At 34.5% G+C, this 16,583-nt stretch overlaps 1 protein-coding gene across 3 annotated transcripts in view; it reads left to right on the forward strand.

Annotated features, from left to right (window-relative positions):
• The window catches only part of GMDS (GDP-mannose 4,6-dehydratase), a 761,839-nt gene that overhangs the window by 151,280 nt on the left and 593,976 nt on the right, over window positions 1-16,583 (forward strand). For all 3 annotated transcript variants that reach the window (XM_072606894.1, XM_072606892.1, XM_072606893.1), the window contains exons 3-4: window positions 2,767-2,854; window positions 5,923-6,032. In XM_072606894.1, coding sequence (XP_072462995.1) covers window positions 2,767-2,854; window positions 5,923-6,032 — 198 coding nt within the window. The remainder of the gene's footprint in view (window positions 1-2,766; window positions 2,855-5,922; window positions 6,033-16,583) is intronic.

The raw sequence follows: 16,583 nt of genomic DNA on the forward strand, positions 1-16,583 counted from the left end.
TCCCAATAAGATCAGGGGTGAAACAAGGTTGTCCATTATCACCACTATTATTCAATATGGTACTAGAAATGTTAACTGTAGCAATTAGACAAGATAAAGATATTCAAGGAATAAGAATAGCCAAAGAAGAAACTAAGTTATCACTCTTTGCAGATGATATGATGATTTACCTAGAGAATCCCAGAGATTCAAGTAAAAAATTACTTGAATTAATAAACAACTTTGGCAAAGTTGCAGGTTACAAAATAAACCCACACAAATCTTCTGCGTTCCTATATATTAGCAACAAAGTCCAACAGCAAGAGATAGAAAGAGAAATCCCATTTAAAGCTAGGGTAGACAGTATAAAATACTTAGGAGTCTACCTGCCAAAACAAACCCAGGGATTATATGAACACAATTACAAGACACTTTTTGCACAAATAAAGTCAGATTTAAGTAAGTGGAAAAACATTAGTTGCTCATGGGTAGGCCGTGCTAATATAATAAAAATGACAATTCTACCTAAATTAATATACTTATTTAGTGCCATACCAATTAAACTATCAGACAATTATTTTCTAGAGCTGGATAAAATAATATCAAAATTCATTTGGAAAAACAAAAAGTCCAGAATATCAAAGGGACTAATGAAAAGAAATGCTTGGGAAGGTGGCCTAGCGCTACCAGACCTCAAACTGTACTATAAAGCAGCAATTATCAAAACCACTTGGTATTGGCTAAGAAACAGAGAGGTAGACAAGTGGAATAGACTTGGCACTCAAGATGCAGTAGGCAAGGAATATAGCAACCTTCTGTTTGATAAACCCAAGGACCCCAGCTTCTGGGATAAGAACTCATTGTTTGATAAAAATTGCTGGGAAAACTGGATAACAGTGTGGCGGAAATTAGGCATAGACCCATACCTGACACCGTACACAAGAATGAAGTCCAAATGGGTACATGATTTAGGTATAAAGATTGATACCATGAATAAACTGGAGAAGCAAGGAATAGTGTATTTATCAGATCTATGGAGAAGGGAAGAATTCTTTACTAAAGGAGAGATAGAAAGCGTTATGAAATGCTAAATGGATAACTTTGATTACATTAAACTGAGAAGCTTTTGCACAGCCAAACCCAATGCAACCAAAATCCGGAGGGATGTAGTAAATTGGGAAAGAATTTTTACAACTAAGCTCGGGGATAAAGGCCTCATTTCTAGAATATATAGAGAACTGACTCATATGTATAATCATACAAGTCATTCCCCAATTGATAAATGGTCAAATGATATGAACAGGCAATTTTCAGAGGAAGAAATTAAAGCTATCTATAATCATATGAAAAAATGCTGTAAATCACTATTGATTAGAGAGATGCAAATCAAAACAACTCTGAGGTACCACATCACACCTATAAGATTGGCAAACATGACAGAACAAGAAAATGATAAATGCTGGAGAGGATGTGGGAGAGTTGGAACACTAATTCATTGTTGGTGGAGCTGCGAGCGCATCCAACCATTCTGGAGAGCAATTTGGAACTATGCCCAAAGGGCTACAATAATGTGCATACTCTTTGACCCAGCAGTATCGCTACTAGGACTATATCCCCAAGAGATCATAAAAATGGGAAAGGGTCCCACATGTACAAAAATATTTATAGCAGTACTCTATGTAGTTGCCAAAAACTGGAAGTCAAGGGGATGTCCATCAATTGGGGAATGGCTGAATAAATTATGGTATATGAATGCAATGGAGTACTATTGTGCCATAAGAAATGATGAACAAGAAGACTTCAGAGAGGCCTGGAAGGATTTATATGACCTGATGCTGAGTGAAAGGAGCAGAACCAGGAGAACTTTGTGCACAGCAACGACCACAATGTGTGAGAGTTTTTTCTGGTAGACTTGGAATTTTGTAATAACGCAAAAACTTCTTATAAAAAAAAAAAATCCCAAAGGTGGTTCTCAAGGCAAAATGCCTTCCACACTCAGAGAAAGAAATATGGAAGTCATTCACAAAATGTAGCAGATCATGTTTGTGTATGTGTATGTGTTTGTGTATCATGTTTTGATTTGTTATATGATTTCTTTCATTTATTTTAGTCTGACTACATAGCATGACTATAGTGAAAATATACTCAATAGGAAAGTATATGTAGAACCTATACAGAATTGTATGCAGTCGTGGGGAGGGAGGGGGGTAGTGGGGGGTAGGTGTGGGGGGGATAAAATCTCAATTGTATGGCAGTGATTGTTAAACATTAAAAAATAATAATAAAAAAAAAAGAAAAAAAAAGAAAATAATTTCTAGAGCACTAAGGAAAATAATGTTAGCATTAGGAACCATAGCAAGATTTGTTATATATTAAATAGACAAGATGATTTTTCCTCACTGATACTGCTATACATGGTCTGTCTTCAGTTTCAGAATACAGAGATAGCCCTATCAGCAATATTCTCTCTCTCTCTCTCTGTATGTGTGTTTGGAAAAACATGGGTTGTGGTAGCTAGAGTGAAGCTTTCATTCTGAAACCACATAATTAGCCAGTTACCTGTGAGGTTTATATGTGTATGTTTTTTAAGTTTAGGAAGAGAGACCTGGGGGAAGAGCCAAAAAATAAACCATTGGTACTGTTTCCAATTATTTGTTTAAAAACAAAAACAACAACCTAGTCCTTTTTTCTTACTCAATTAAAAGACTGAGTTGCATGTACCACCATATTATACTTTTCCTTATAATTCGCTATTTTTCTTTTCTCACTATAAAAACAATATCATAGGTCCATGGAATTGTACGTCGATCAAGTTCCTTCAACACAGGTCGGATTGAACATCTCTATAAGAACCCTCAGGCTCATATTGAAGGAAGTAAGCCATTTTCTTTCACGTATAACTTTTTTTGAAGGACATCTAAAGGATGACAAAAGTAATTTTGCCTTTAAAACGTATTTTTCATTTCTGTCAAATCTCATTTATATATGTACTACTTATGCACTTATCTACTCTCTGTATGTAGTACTTATGCACTGCTTATTTATTTATGTACTACTATTTACGTATTCTGCGTTGCTGATTAGTTACATGCCTTAGGAAGAGAACATGTCTTGCTCCTAAGTTACCAGAGCATCCCCTTAGGATAAAGCCGAGATTGAATTCCTGTAGGTAATGGAATTTCTTCAGGTAGAAGGGACTTTGCTACCCCAGTAGGACAGTATACTCTGATGTGGGAAACTGTACCATAATGATTATCTGATGACCCATTTACTTCAAATGGTGGGGTCTCTTTTATACAAATAATGGAGGATGCTAGTTTTCTGCCTTCACTAAAGTCCGACTCCAGTTTGGCAACATGATGTAGAGGTGATTCTGACTTCTCAAAGATGATCCCCAAGAAGAACAGGCTCTTAGAGATCCTACTGAGCCGGAAAGGCTTGGAATATAGTCCTCAGTGGTCTGAGGAATCCATCAGTAAGTTCACAGGGCTTCTGATTAGCAAGTTGGTCTCCAAGTCAAACTGTTTTGGCCACAGATCCTGGAGACCATCTTGTAAGGTATATAGAAGATTTGTAGTTTTTAATCAGTTGGGATTTTAACCACATGATGAAAGTATCTGCATGTTTGGAAGATTGTCCTGATTAGCACTTTTCCCTCTCCTCCTTTTTTGGTTCTTTTATTTTAAACTTAGGCTATTATGTTTAGTTAAAAAAGTTTAAATTCATTCATGAAGGCAGGAACATGTGATCAGCAAGTGTATAAATTAAAATACATTTAATAAGCAGGTATCCTAAGGTAAGAAGGATGTCATTCATAGTCAATAAGTAATAGATTATCACATTTCCTCATCAAGAGCTCCATATGTCCCAGGCTTTTTGGACATCTCCACACATTAGTAACAATATCAAGCAGAGCAGCCACACCTCCTTGGAGGTCAGATATTTTCACCAACTTTTTAGAATTCATACCTGTGCTTTAGAGTGCATTTCAAATGCCATCTCTTTCATGAACACTTCTTTGATTTTTCTGACCTGTAAGGACTGTATCCTTTAGATCTGACATAGCATTTTCACTAACATGCTTCTCATATAATGTCTATCATAGCTATCTATATATTTGTATTTCTTCCCTATACTTGACTATAGTTAATTCCTTTGAAGTCAGGGACTGTGTCTTGATAAATAATCCAAATTAGTTATCTCTTCCAGCTACCAATACAATGCTCTGCCACCCTAGGAAACTAATACAATATTGTACTCCCTATTTCAAGTGTCAAATATTTACCTCAGAGATGTTTCTTGTTTTTGCACAAAGTGAGTAAGATTACTATTTCTGAATCTTGACATAGCCCAGGGTTATGCATTATTGATAATCTGATGAATCAGTGATTGCTTTGGTGTTTTGTCATTCCATAGAAGCAGATTGCAATCTCTTCATATCTCTCTATTATATACAATTCTTGTCCATGTATTTCCATGAATTTCCAATGTGGAAATTCCCAAAGTTTTAGAAATCTTCCTCTTGGTGTAGTTTGAGTGCTGGTTTTGGAGTCACAAAGACCTAAGTTCAAATCCAACCTCACTTACTAGCTGTGCAACTTTGGGGAAGTCATTTAACATCTGTCTGCCTCAGTTCCCTCAACGGTGAAATTGTGATATAGTGACACCCAGGATTCTTATGAGGATCAATTAAGATAATATTTATAAATCATTTAGCATGGTGCCTGGCTGGCACGTAGTGGTTAGTAATAAATGTTTTACCCTTCCTTCCTTCCTTCCTTCCTTCCTTCCTTCCTTCCTTCCTTCCTTCCTTCCTTCCTTCCTTCCTTCCTTCCTTCCTTTTCATTTAATATCTTATGGGTACGGATTCTTATTCAAGCTATCCAACTGTTTTCTTTCTTTCCTTTTTTAAAAATATATAAACTAGTCCATTTCTTTAATCTAGACTCATATCCTTGGTAGTATATTTTAGGTTACTTCTTGACTTGCACAAGAAAAGAACAAGATTTTGTGAAAATAATGTATGTTATTAGTAAATGCACTGATGAGTTAAATTATAGGATCATAAATTAGAATTAGAAACAACTTTAGAGATGAAGACATTAAAGCCCAATGAGGTTAAGTGATTGACCTATTTCTACCCAGCTGGAATATAGGAGAGCTGGGACATGTACACATATCTTCTGATTTCAAATCAGTCACTTTTCTGCAATATTATTCTGTCTCATACCATTTAGACCTTTGGAAGTATATGCTAGTTGGTATAGTACTTCAGTTAACTGAAAAAGACTGAAGAGCCTTTAGCAGAATATTTACTTTTTGATTATCGTCTTTGAATTTAGATCTTCTTACCCATCAGGGTATAAAGTAATTCTTTTGAATTTGTGAGGAACAGGGAAGAATATAACAACACTGATGCTTACCTAGCACTTCAAGAGTCCCCAGGTAGAAGCATGTGAATAAGTACAAAAGTATTTTCAAGACCGGTTTTATTATTACCATGACTTTTTTTTCTTCTTTAAAAGCATAGATATTTAATAGGGATTTTTTTTTTTGCTCCATAATATTCAGCTTTCTTGTAGCATATTTCTTAGAATTTTTAATGCAAAAGTATGATTTATGAATTATGTCATCTGCCTCATTGCCTTACACATAATAATAGCTCAATACATATTTATTTAATTTTATTACAGTGCCCTGAATATAGTTGTGACTTAATAAGTATTTATTGAACTAATTGCATATGATATAATAAAATTATAGTTTTAAAAGATCTTCTTTGTAAGTTATTTTAAAGTGCCAATTAAATTTTACTTCTGAGTCTATGAAAATAAATTAACTTATTTCGCATGAGGCTTCAAACTTTCTAAATGTGCTTATCTGTTTTAATTTTTCTTAATCTTATTTACTTTTTTTCTAATGGTGTCTTCTTGAACTCCAAAGATATGAAATTGCATTATGGAGATCTCACGGACAGTACCTGCCTTGTGAAGATAATTAATGAAGTGAAACCTACAGAAATCTACAACTTAGGAGCCCAGAGTCATGTCAAAGTAAGCAGTTTTCCACACTGAGTTTCATTGAGTAATGATGTAGAGGGCAAATCCAGGCTCTGAAATAAAAGCCTCTCCCAGATGGAGCACTCACATTGTTCCTTTCTAATTATTGAAGGCATTTGAACATTAGAAAATTGTTATACTAATGTGGAATTACTGTTCAGAATAGTTTTCTTATTAAACATCATAAAGTTTCTTATTCAACTATGTAAGAAAATGTTACTACCAATTCAAAGAAAATATAATTTCACATTACTTTGGTACAGTAAGCCCCTGGCTTTGATCTTTTATTATTTTCTGTCATTTCAAATTATATTGAAGATAAAATGCTTTCGTAACATCTTGGAAAATGATAACTCAACCCATGTGCCATTTTCATATGTTTATTTTTAATAAACTTTTAAAGTACTTGTTGAGAGAATAATATTGCCAGAGAAAAGCTGCAAGTTTTTTAAAAGCTAAGTTCTGTTCTGTTGTGCTTAGTGTCATTGACTGAGGTGAAAGTTACTTTGTATTTTTCCTGTCTTTCAGCTTGATCAAACAATTGTTGAATTCCTGTCTGTTTTTTCAGGCTTTCCAGCAGTCTCTCTGTATCTCATGCATTTTCTTTTCAGAAACTTGGTATATTAATCCCAGAGACACTGAAAATTTATCCACAGGGCTTTAGGAATTTTCTCAGTTCCAATTGTTGTCTTAGTAGTACTTTGCTTATGGTTGGACTGAATGAAATAGGAGAGGTATTAAATTCCATTCCAAGGAGTGGTTTACGATAGTTGATGGTTCTTCTAATGCACATATATCATATAAATAAAAGGAAATATATTTTAGTTGGGAAAACCACAATTACTATGCAAACTTGTCAGTATTACTTGCTGGTCTACAATATCATCTTCCCTAGGCAGGATGTAATTTATCTATCATTTCTGTTTCAGTTGCTAAAGGAAAAAAAACGTACCATCACATTAATCTATATGGCATACCATGGTGAAATGACTATTCTAAACAATCAGTGGTCTAAAGTAATTCCATAAAACATTAGACTCATTTTCTTTTCAGGTTATTAGCATGTACATACAAATTGATAAGAACATTTTGCTATTCACTACAGTCTGGGAGAAAATGATTTTTCCCTTGTTCTGTACTAGGTTTGTTTCCCATTCAAACTAAAATCTAAGCTCTGACCAACATTGAAGTTTACTTAAATGATGCCTTATTAGCATTTGTCCTTTTCCCCTTTTTTTCCAATAACTATCTTTCCCCAGAATTACTAAAAGTAATAAAAGGTAAAGATTCTATTCCCACAGAATGACAGTGCTCGTCCTCTGATTTTATTTCTCCAGTCCCCTGAATATTGCTTGTCTGTTTCTGAAGGCATAATAGCTTGAGAAGCAGTAGGGAATAGGATATAGAGACCAAGAAGAGGTAAGAAGGACCTGGTTTCAAGACCTGCCTCTGAGACATACTAATACCATCTGTGTGATCATGAGAATAACCTCTGAGGCCCTTTTTCTCTCTACAAGACTTTAAATTACATATGATTTGGCATTCTGCATCAATGGACAGAGTTTTCATGGTGGGACTTACCTTCACTAGTGAAAACACATATCCTTGTCCTTGTGAAAAAATGACGTTTAGAAAAAAATATGTATTTGTAGTATTTTGTTTCACTGTTTCCATTTTAACTCTCCAACTTTCCTGTGAATATGATGCTTTAGTATTGATGAGAAGCTACAAGCCCATCATGGTGGAAAGGTATGTGAAATTGTGTGGAGTTCTGTTGACAGAAACTGTCTAACTCTAAAAGTTAAACATTCTTGAATTGTTTTCCCATTATCCTTGCTGTAAAAGACTAATGCCAGTTTGGAATATTTGACTGAAGAGACAGATAAATTCAGCTTTTTAAATAGTTTTTTACTAAAGTTCAATTATAAGAATTCTTTTTTATTGAACTTGGTAATATGATGATGCCTAAATATTTTAGTGAATTGTTAAAAATTTTAGTTTTCAAAGATTTATAATTTTTTTAGTGGTATGTTTGTTTCTTTTTATCTGGATTGTGATTATTATACAGTCAGGCATATATTATGTGTTTTCTTCATTATATTCTTCATTGTTCAAGATAAAAATTACTTTTTCTTCTTCTTTAGCAGGAAAACACGTTTCTTTTTAATTATCAAAATACTATCCAGATGTCATTAAAGATCATTATTATACCTTCTGTTTTATCCAAGCAGTGAAACCTATCATTTTATACTTTTTCATGAAATAACAAATGATACTTTTTATCATTTATTAGCTCGCAGGTATCACTTTCACTGACCTGTATTAGAAAAAAGTACAAATTGTCATCTCAGGCTCATTGCAGGGAAGTTTTGGAGTTGAGACGTATTGGCTTCCTTCAGTCTTTACCGAGTCGTTGAAACATAGTTTCTGCAGTGTTTCCCAAAGTTTTTTTGTTGTAGCTTTCAGATTTTTTAGATTAAATTTATTGATGCATTTTTAGTTTTTAACATTCACTTGCATAAGATTTTGAGCCCCCAATTTTCTCCTCATCGCTCTCTTCCTCCCACCCCAAGATGGTGTATAATTTGCTATAGGCTCTACATATGCATTTATATTAAACCTATGTTCACATTAGTCATGTTGTAAAGAAGAATTAGAACCAATGGGAGAAACCACGAGAAAGAAGAAGGAAACAGAAAAAAGTGAGAGCAAATAATATTCATCAATTTGCATTGAGACTCCATAGTTCTTTTTCTGAATGTGGACAGCATTTTCCATCGTGAGTCTTATGGAGTTGTCTTAGATACTTACATTCTAAGAAGAGATAAGTTTTCCAAAGTTAATCATTGCACAATGTGGCTGTAACTGTGTATAATGTTCTCCTGCTCTACTCACTTCACTCAGCATCAGTTCATATAAAATTTTCCAGGTTTTTTCTGAAGTCTCCCTGCTTATTATTTCTTATAGCACAATAATGTTCCATTACATTCGTATACCACAACTTGTTCAGCCATTCCCCTATTGATGAGCATCACCTCAATTTCCAATTCTTTGTCACCATAAGAATAGCTGCTATAAATATTTTTCTGATTTCTTTGGCATATAGAACTAGAAGTGATATTGTTGGGCCAAAGGGTATGCACATTTTTATAGTTTTTTGGTCATAGTTCCAAATTGTTCTCCAGAATGGTTGGATTAGTTCATAGCTCCATCAACAGTGCATTAATGTTCCAATTTCCCACTTCTTCTCCAGCATTTATCATCTTCCTGCTTTGTCATGCTAGCCAGTCTGATAGATATGATGTGGTACCTCAGTGATTCAGAGCATTTTTTCATATGACTATAGTTATCTTTAATTTCTTCCTCTGAAATCTGCCTATTCATATCCTTTAGTCATTTAGTGTAATCAAAATTATCCATTCTGCATTTCATAATGTTATTTATCTCTTGTTTGGTCATAAATTCTTTCATTCTCCATATATCTGACAGACAAACTATTCCTTGCTCTCCCAATTTACTTATAGTGTCAGCTTTCATATCTAAATTGTGTACCCATTTTGAGTTCATTTTGGTGTATGGTGTAAGATGTTACTCGATGCCTAGTTTCTGCCATACTATTTTCAAGTTTTCCCAACAATTTTTGTCAAATAGTGAATTTTTATTCCAGAAGCTAGAGTTTTTGGGTTTATCAAATAGTAGTTTACTATAGTCATTGACTACTGTGTCTTATGTACCCAACCTATTCTACTGATCCACCACTCTATTCCTTAGCCAGTACCAAGTAGTTTTGATGATTTCTGCTTTATAATACAATTTAAGATCTGGTACAGCTAGGCCACCTTCCCTTGCATTTCTTTTCATTAATTTCTTTGATATTCTGGACCTTTTGTTCTTCCAAATGAATTTTGTTATTATTTTTTCTAGCTGCATAAAATAATTTTTTGGTAGTTTCTTTGGTATGGCACTGAATAAGTAAATTAATTTAGGTAGAATTGTCATTTTTTTTATATTAGCTCAGTCTAGCCACAAGGAATGGATGTTTCTTCTAATTATCATCTGACTTTATTTGTGTGAAAAGTGGTTTGTAATTGTGTTCATATAGTTCCTCGATTTGTTGCCTCCCAAATATTTTCTGATGTCTTCAGTAACTTTAAATGGAATTTCTCTTTCTGTCTCTTGCTATTGGTCTTTGTTAGTAATATATAGAAATCCTAATGATTTATGTGGGTTTATCCTACAACTTTTCTAAAGTTGTTTATTATTTCAAGTAGTTTTTTACTTGATTCTCTTGGATTCTGTAATTATATCATCTTATCATGTGCAGAGAGTGACAGTTTTGTTTCTTCGTTACCTATTTTAATTCCTTCAATTTCTTTTGCTTCTCTTATTGCTAAATCTGATATTTCTAGTACCATACTGAATAACAGTGATGATAATGGATATTCTTAATCCACCCCTGCTCTTACTGGAAATGCCTCTAGTTTATCCATATTATATATATAATAGTTGCTGATGGTTTTAAGTAGATGCTACTTATCCTTTTAAGGATGACTCCATTTATTCCTATGCTCTCTAGAGTTTTGGGGTGTTGTATTTTGTCAAAAGCTTTTTCTGCATCTATTGATGCTTTCTGTTAGTTTTGTTATTGATATGGTTAATTTTGCTGATAGTTTTCCTAATATTGAACCAGTCCTGCATTCCTGGCCTATTAAATTTCAGATTAACTGAGTACTAAGTAATTTTTTAAAAATTGTGAGTATTTATATGCCATTAGAATATATGTTCAGATAGGAATTTAGGAATTTATTTGCAGCTTATCATCTCCTAACATAATGGAAGAAACATTTAGGTTAGATAGCTAAGAATATGCTTAAGTTCCAACTTTTGTGTGTAACTGGAGAGTTGTGCTGAAGATGATTATCAAAATCGTTGATAAACAAAAATCATAGCTTGTTATCAAATAGAATTTTTGTCTTATGTTTAATGATACCTAAATTGGGTATTCACTATACTTTCAAGTGTTAAATATTGTGAAAATAGGTAAAGATTTGGCCAAATTCCCCATACTGGCCCTCTGTGTTCTAGATTGTTCTTTATTCCCAACTGTGTGTTCAAAAGAAATAACATAACCTCTCATACCAGATACCTATCTTAGATGAACCACATGCCTTCCCTGAAATAGTTTCGTTTCTGACTCATGCTTTTCCTGTAGTAGGTGCAATAGTGGAAGGATTTTGATTTCATAATTTATCTTCTAGAGCTCAGGAATTGCCCAGTGGATTAAAATTAAGAGACAATGGTAACAATGGGTATTGTAACTTATTCTGTTAAAGTCTGTACCTAACAAGGGTAAATTTTAAAATTTGTACTTATACTAGTACTTAAAAGAACTTGAGATTTTGTCTGATATGAATACTTCCTCCAATAACACAGATATCAACCCTTGTACAACTTAGTAATTGTTGAATAGTGTGGATAGTTTTTGAGATTGGAAAAGGTGAACTAGTTTCGCTGAACTAAACTAGACTCTTCTTTGATGAAAAGTGAGTAGTCCTTAATCTACTCAAAGCCCTGATAGGTTGTTAAGGTCCGCTAGAACTTGCCTTCGTTCCATTGGGAATGATGTAGGATGCCAATTTTATGACATTGTAGGAGGTCTATAGTTAAGACAGTGACCTTTGTTTTATTGGCTGACAGACTACAATGCTGATGCTCTAAAGTTAACCAAGAGTTGGTTATATGAGGTTCTTATTCTATTTAACTATTCTCCTTTATAATTAAAATCTAAGTCTTTCCTCAAAATCTTTCATTGAAGAAGAGCTCATTATCTTCCCTAGCAGCCAGTTCTTCTGTTGGATGACACTAATGGCTAGGAAATTTTTCCTTCCATGAAACTGAAATCAGTCAATCAATAAACATTTGTTAAGTGCCTACTATTTTCCAGGCACCGTCTTAAGCTCTAGAAATCTTCCCCTTTGACATTGGTCTACTCTGTGCTTCTAGTTGTGCTTTCTGAGACCAAGCAAAACTCATTGGCTAATTAGATACTATCATTATTAATAAACACAGTGTGGTAATCATAGCTCACATTTATGTAGTGCTTTGTAATGGCATTGTGTGGTAAATTTGCAAATATTATCATCTTACTTTTACGTGTATGAAACAAAGAAATAGAAAACCTATGCAAATGTCCATGGTTATACAGTTAGCAAATATTAGTGTTGGGGAGCCTGAAATTCAATGTTCTTTCCATTATTTGTCATATAGTATATTGATGAATTAGGACCCTGAACTCATTTTACTATTCTACACTCAGGTTACCTCTTGAATAGTCAGTTTTGGGAACACATTTGAAGAAAGGGACATTTAGGAGCATGCTCACATGAGGGTTGCCAGCATGGTTAAGTATATCAAAATTGTGTTACACAAGAATTGTTTTAGGTAATTGGTGTTATTTAATCTATGGCTTATAGAGGAACCTGACATTTAATTTTCCAATATTTGTAAAAAGAGGAATCGTGGTTCTTCTATTTGGCCTTAAAGGGGTTCTGTCTTGGATCAGTGTGTGGGAGTATTGAGGAGGTTTTAAATTCACTTTGAAATTGGGATCAAGTAGCAAATTGTCCTTTAATAAGTACATGCATATTTTAAAGACTACAGCTGACAGGAATGAGGACAAAGAAGTTTTCCATATTAGGTATCTTTCCTTTTGGGAGCATCATGCCATGCTGTTTCGTGAAGCTTATGTGGAACCTAGCTAGTTTAGAAAAGTTGTTTTGGTTAATTGATATATAGACTGGGAGTTAAGAGGCCACTTTCATTACCACAGCTTTCTGCCTTTAGAAGAATTGATAGTTTCTAATCTTGTCACTGATCTTTTGCCTGTCCTTCACTGCAGCTACAATAGGAAATAGGGGAATTTTGGCCACTGGGAAACAGGACAGGAAATAACAATAAAAGATGGCATTATTCAAATTCTTTGAGGTTTACAAATAGGTAGGAGATCAGATTTTGTGTGTTTTTGTGATTGTGATTGTGAGACTGAGATTGTGATTTTGTCAGAATTTTGAATTCCAAATGAGGAATCTCTCTACCAATGCAGACCTTCTCTGAAACTTGAAGAGGTGTTATAAGTAATAATACCTAGCATTTATATACAACATCACATAAACTGGACTTCAGAACAATAGCATGAGGTAGATTTGTCAGGTATCAGAGAATTAAAATGTTTTGCTAGCTATCAACTAGTTAATAAATTTCAGAGTCTAGATTTGAACTTAGATCTTGATGCCAAATTGAACCCAATAGCCTGCACCATATGGAGTGTCTGTGGTGATAGGGTACTCAGATACGGACTTGTAACAGTCAACAAGAATTTATCAAATGCCTACTGTTGGTAGTGGAGATAAAAATGATCTTCTGTTGTTCCAGCCAACTCTCCTCTCAGCACGTTCGGTTCCCTATTCCCCTCAAGTGTGTTAAGAGTCTAACATAGATATCCTCTTAATTGGAATGATTATATTGGTAGATACCATGTTTTAAGAACTAAACAAAAAACCTGTCCAGCAGCAGAGTGTAATGTTTGCAATAAGGTTGATCCAAATAAATCATTCTTTTTTCAGTACGCTTGGAAAACAAAGTTCTAATCTTAGCACATTCTGAAGTTTGGTCCATTTGAATCAGTGACGTCTAGACTCTTATTGGATGTTGTTTATTTTGGCTTCTCTCTGCAGAATGAAGTCTTCTATCACTCTCACTTCCAGTTAATTTTATGTGGGCTATGCTGAAAGTAAGGAAAATAAAATAATAGGAAGTTGGTCTGGTTTCCTGTAGGAAACCAATGAAGATGAAATTGGTTCTTGGAACGAACCCACAGCAGTCTGGGAAATACTGACTGAAGACGTTTTTCTGATTCATAAGAGTTATGACTCATGAAATAGGTCATTGAGAGGCTGATTGGATCTTATGTGGGAGAAAGTGAGAGGTGACTGAAATGCACTGGTTATTAAAAGCAGTAAACTGGCCTGGTGTCGTCATTGAAATTGGAACAAATTATCCAATGCATAATCTTGCCTCTTTTGATCAGGAGAGAACTCAGAAATCTCTTCTGTGCTGCTTTGTAGAATGTTTGTTAATAGCAGCATATATTTATTTGAACTTTGAATTCTTTGCTCCACTAAAAATTCTTCCATTATGATTTTGGAGCTTTTGCAAATTCTCACAGATTTTCTGATGATTGTGTATCATTTGCTAGATCATAGGATTAGATAAAAACTCTTTCCCCCAAGTTCATTTTAAGGTAGGGTGACATTGTAACAAATTCAGAGAAATGAGAATCTCTCCTCATTTGAAAAACCTGTCACTAATGGTGAAAGCAGTATATTGTATTATAACTTATGTGGGACTTAGAATCAGAGATACCTGAATTCAAATTCTGGCTGTGACACTTAATAGCCTCTGGATAAGTCATTAATATCTCAGAACCTAAATTTCTTCATCTGTATAATGTGTGTAGTTATATTTTCATTACTCATTTACAGGATTACTGTTAGGAAAGTATTTATATAAAATATTAGTCAGTATTTTGAGACTCCTTACGGTACAGTGGAAAGAGTACTAGAATTAGAGTCAGAAGACCTAATTTAGTCTTAACTTCTTCTCCCCTCATTTCCTCTTTAATTCTAGTCTCTAATAAAGAGATGAACTTTCTCTTCACCAAAACTAATCCCACCTTGATTCTGTTCCCTTTTCCTGCATTTAGCAAATCCTCTCTCATATCCCTCAAACTAATCTTGCGTACACACATGCCCAAGTCTTCTCCTATCTTCAAACAATTCTCATCTAATTCTTCCTTCACCACTACCGTTGTTTATCTCTCTCCTTTCTGAGCCAATGATTGCTTCTGCTTCTCCTTTCACTCTTTTCTTCCAGTTAAGAAGTGCTTGTTCCATTGACACAGATGACTTTTAACACCCCAGTGCCTAAAAGACAATCTTCAGTCATTGTTATGAATTAAAAAAAAATATCCCTAAAACTTCCAACTTCTGGTAGTAAACATTGCTAAACTTAGATAGGCTGCCCTCAGACAACAGATTATCTACCACTGGCAACTGTCTTCAAAGCCATCCCAGCTTGCTAGGATTTGCCAGAGTTTGTATTTTACTTTCATAGTTTAAAAACAAATAAAAATTGTGGCTTCTATGCAGCGTTGAGGTATGGGAGTACAACTTTTACATCTCATTAATGATAATAATTGCCAAATCATGGTTGACTCACTTTTTAAAAAATATAGCTCCAGGATAAAAGTAGATTTTTTCATGTACAGTGTAGAAGTATATACAGGGAAGGTAGGTGTCTCAGTGGATAGAATGCTGGCCCTGGAGTCAGGAAGACTCATCTTTCTGAGTTCATATCTGGCCCAAGACACTTACTAGTTGTGTGAACCTGGGCAATGAGTTAGAGAGGGAAATGCCACTCTAGTACCCTTGCCAAGACAGTCCCTAATGGGATCATAAAGAGTCAGACATGACTGAAAAATGACTAAACAAGACAGTGAGATTTCACGAACTGCTGGATAGTTTAAGTTGCATTTTTGGTTTTCTTTTAACTAGATTTAAATTTTGTTTTGGAAACAGAAACTGTTATTTGTTGGTTATGCTTGAAGGGCACACTAGTTTAAGATTAGATTTGAGCCTTCAGGTACGGTGGTATAGTGGTTGTGGTTTGTAAGAGGATCATGACATCAGGCAGATGATGATATGACTTGCAGTTGACTTTGATTTGAGCGAAGAAAGGGCTGTGCAAAGTCTCTAGCCTCACTTTCTCCTCTAGAGCCTTGTGTGTCCAGTGATCAGATATTCATCAGGGTACTGGAAATGTCCCAGAGTACAGTGGGAGACCTTGACTCTTTTAAGCGAAGGGCTTTTCAAGTTCATTGGATTGGGCATCGTGGAATTTAGGCTCAAGTGTTAGTTTTACTGCTTATTACCTTTTGTGACCTTGAGCAATTCATCTGACCTCTGTGGGCCTTGGGGACTAAGGCTAGATAGCTCTTTAAGTTCTAAAATCTACGACCCTATAATCTCTGTTTAATCGCCTTAATAATGCTTTGTGAAATTCTTGTGTGCTTATTAAATCTCACCCCAACTAGACTGTATTCTCCTTGAGGACAAGGCCATACCTTATTAAATTTTGTTTGTATCCAGCCATCTCATACATTATGATGATTGAAATCTACTTTTTGTGTGAATGTACACATGTTGAATGATAACCTGTTATTAGTGATTAATATCTGGAGATAGCATAGAGCAGTGGACCTGTGTTCAATCCTGACCCTATATGCATGATTTTGAGAAAATTCCATTACAAAGGAGTAGATGATTTCAAATGATCTCAAAATTATATCTTGGAATTTTCTTCTTCCTTCTCTGTACTTACACCATTTTTTGTGTTCCCAGTGCTTATTTTAAGACCTGTCAAATGTAAAATGATAACAATATCAAAAACTGCCACTTACCTCACTCAAAACTATAGTATCTCCCTCAT

The sequence above is a fragment of the Notamacropus eugenii genome, chromosome 4 (assembly GCF_028372415.1).
Source record: "Notamacropus eugenii isolate mMacEug1 chromosome 4, mMacEug1.pri_v2, whole genome shotgun sequence".
NCBI lineage: Eukaryota > Metazoa > Chordata > Mammalia > Diprotodontia > Macropodidae > Notamacropus > Notamacropus eugenii.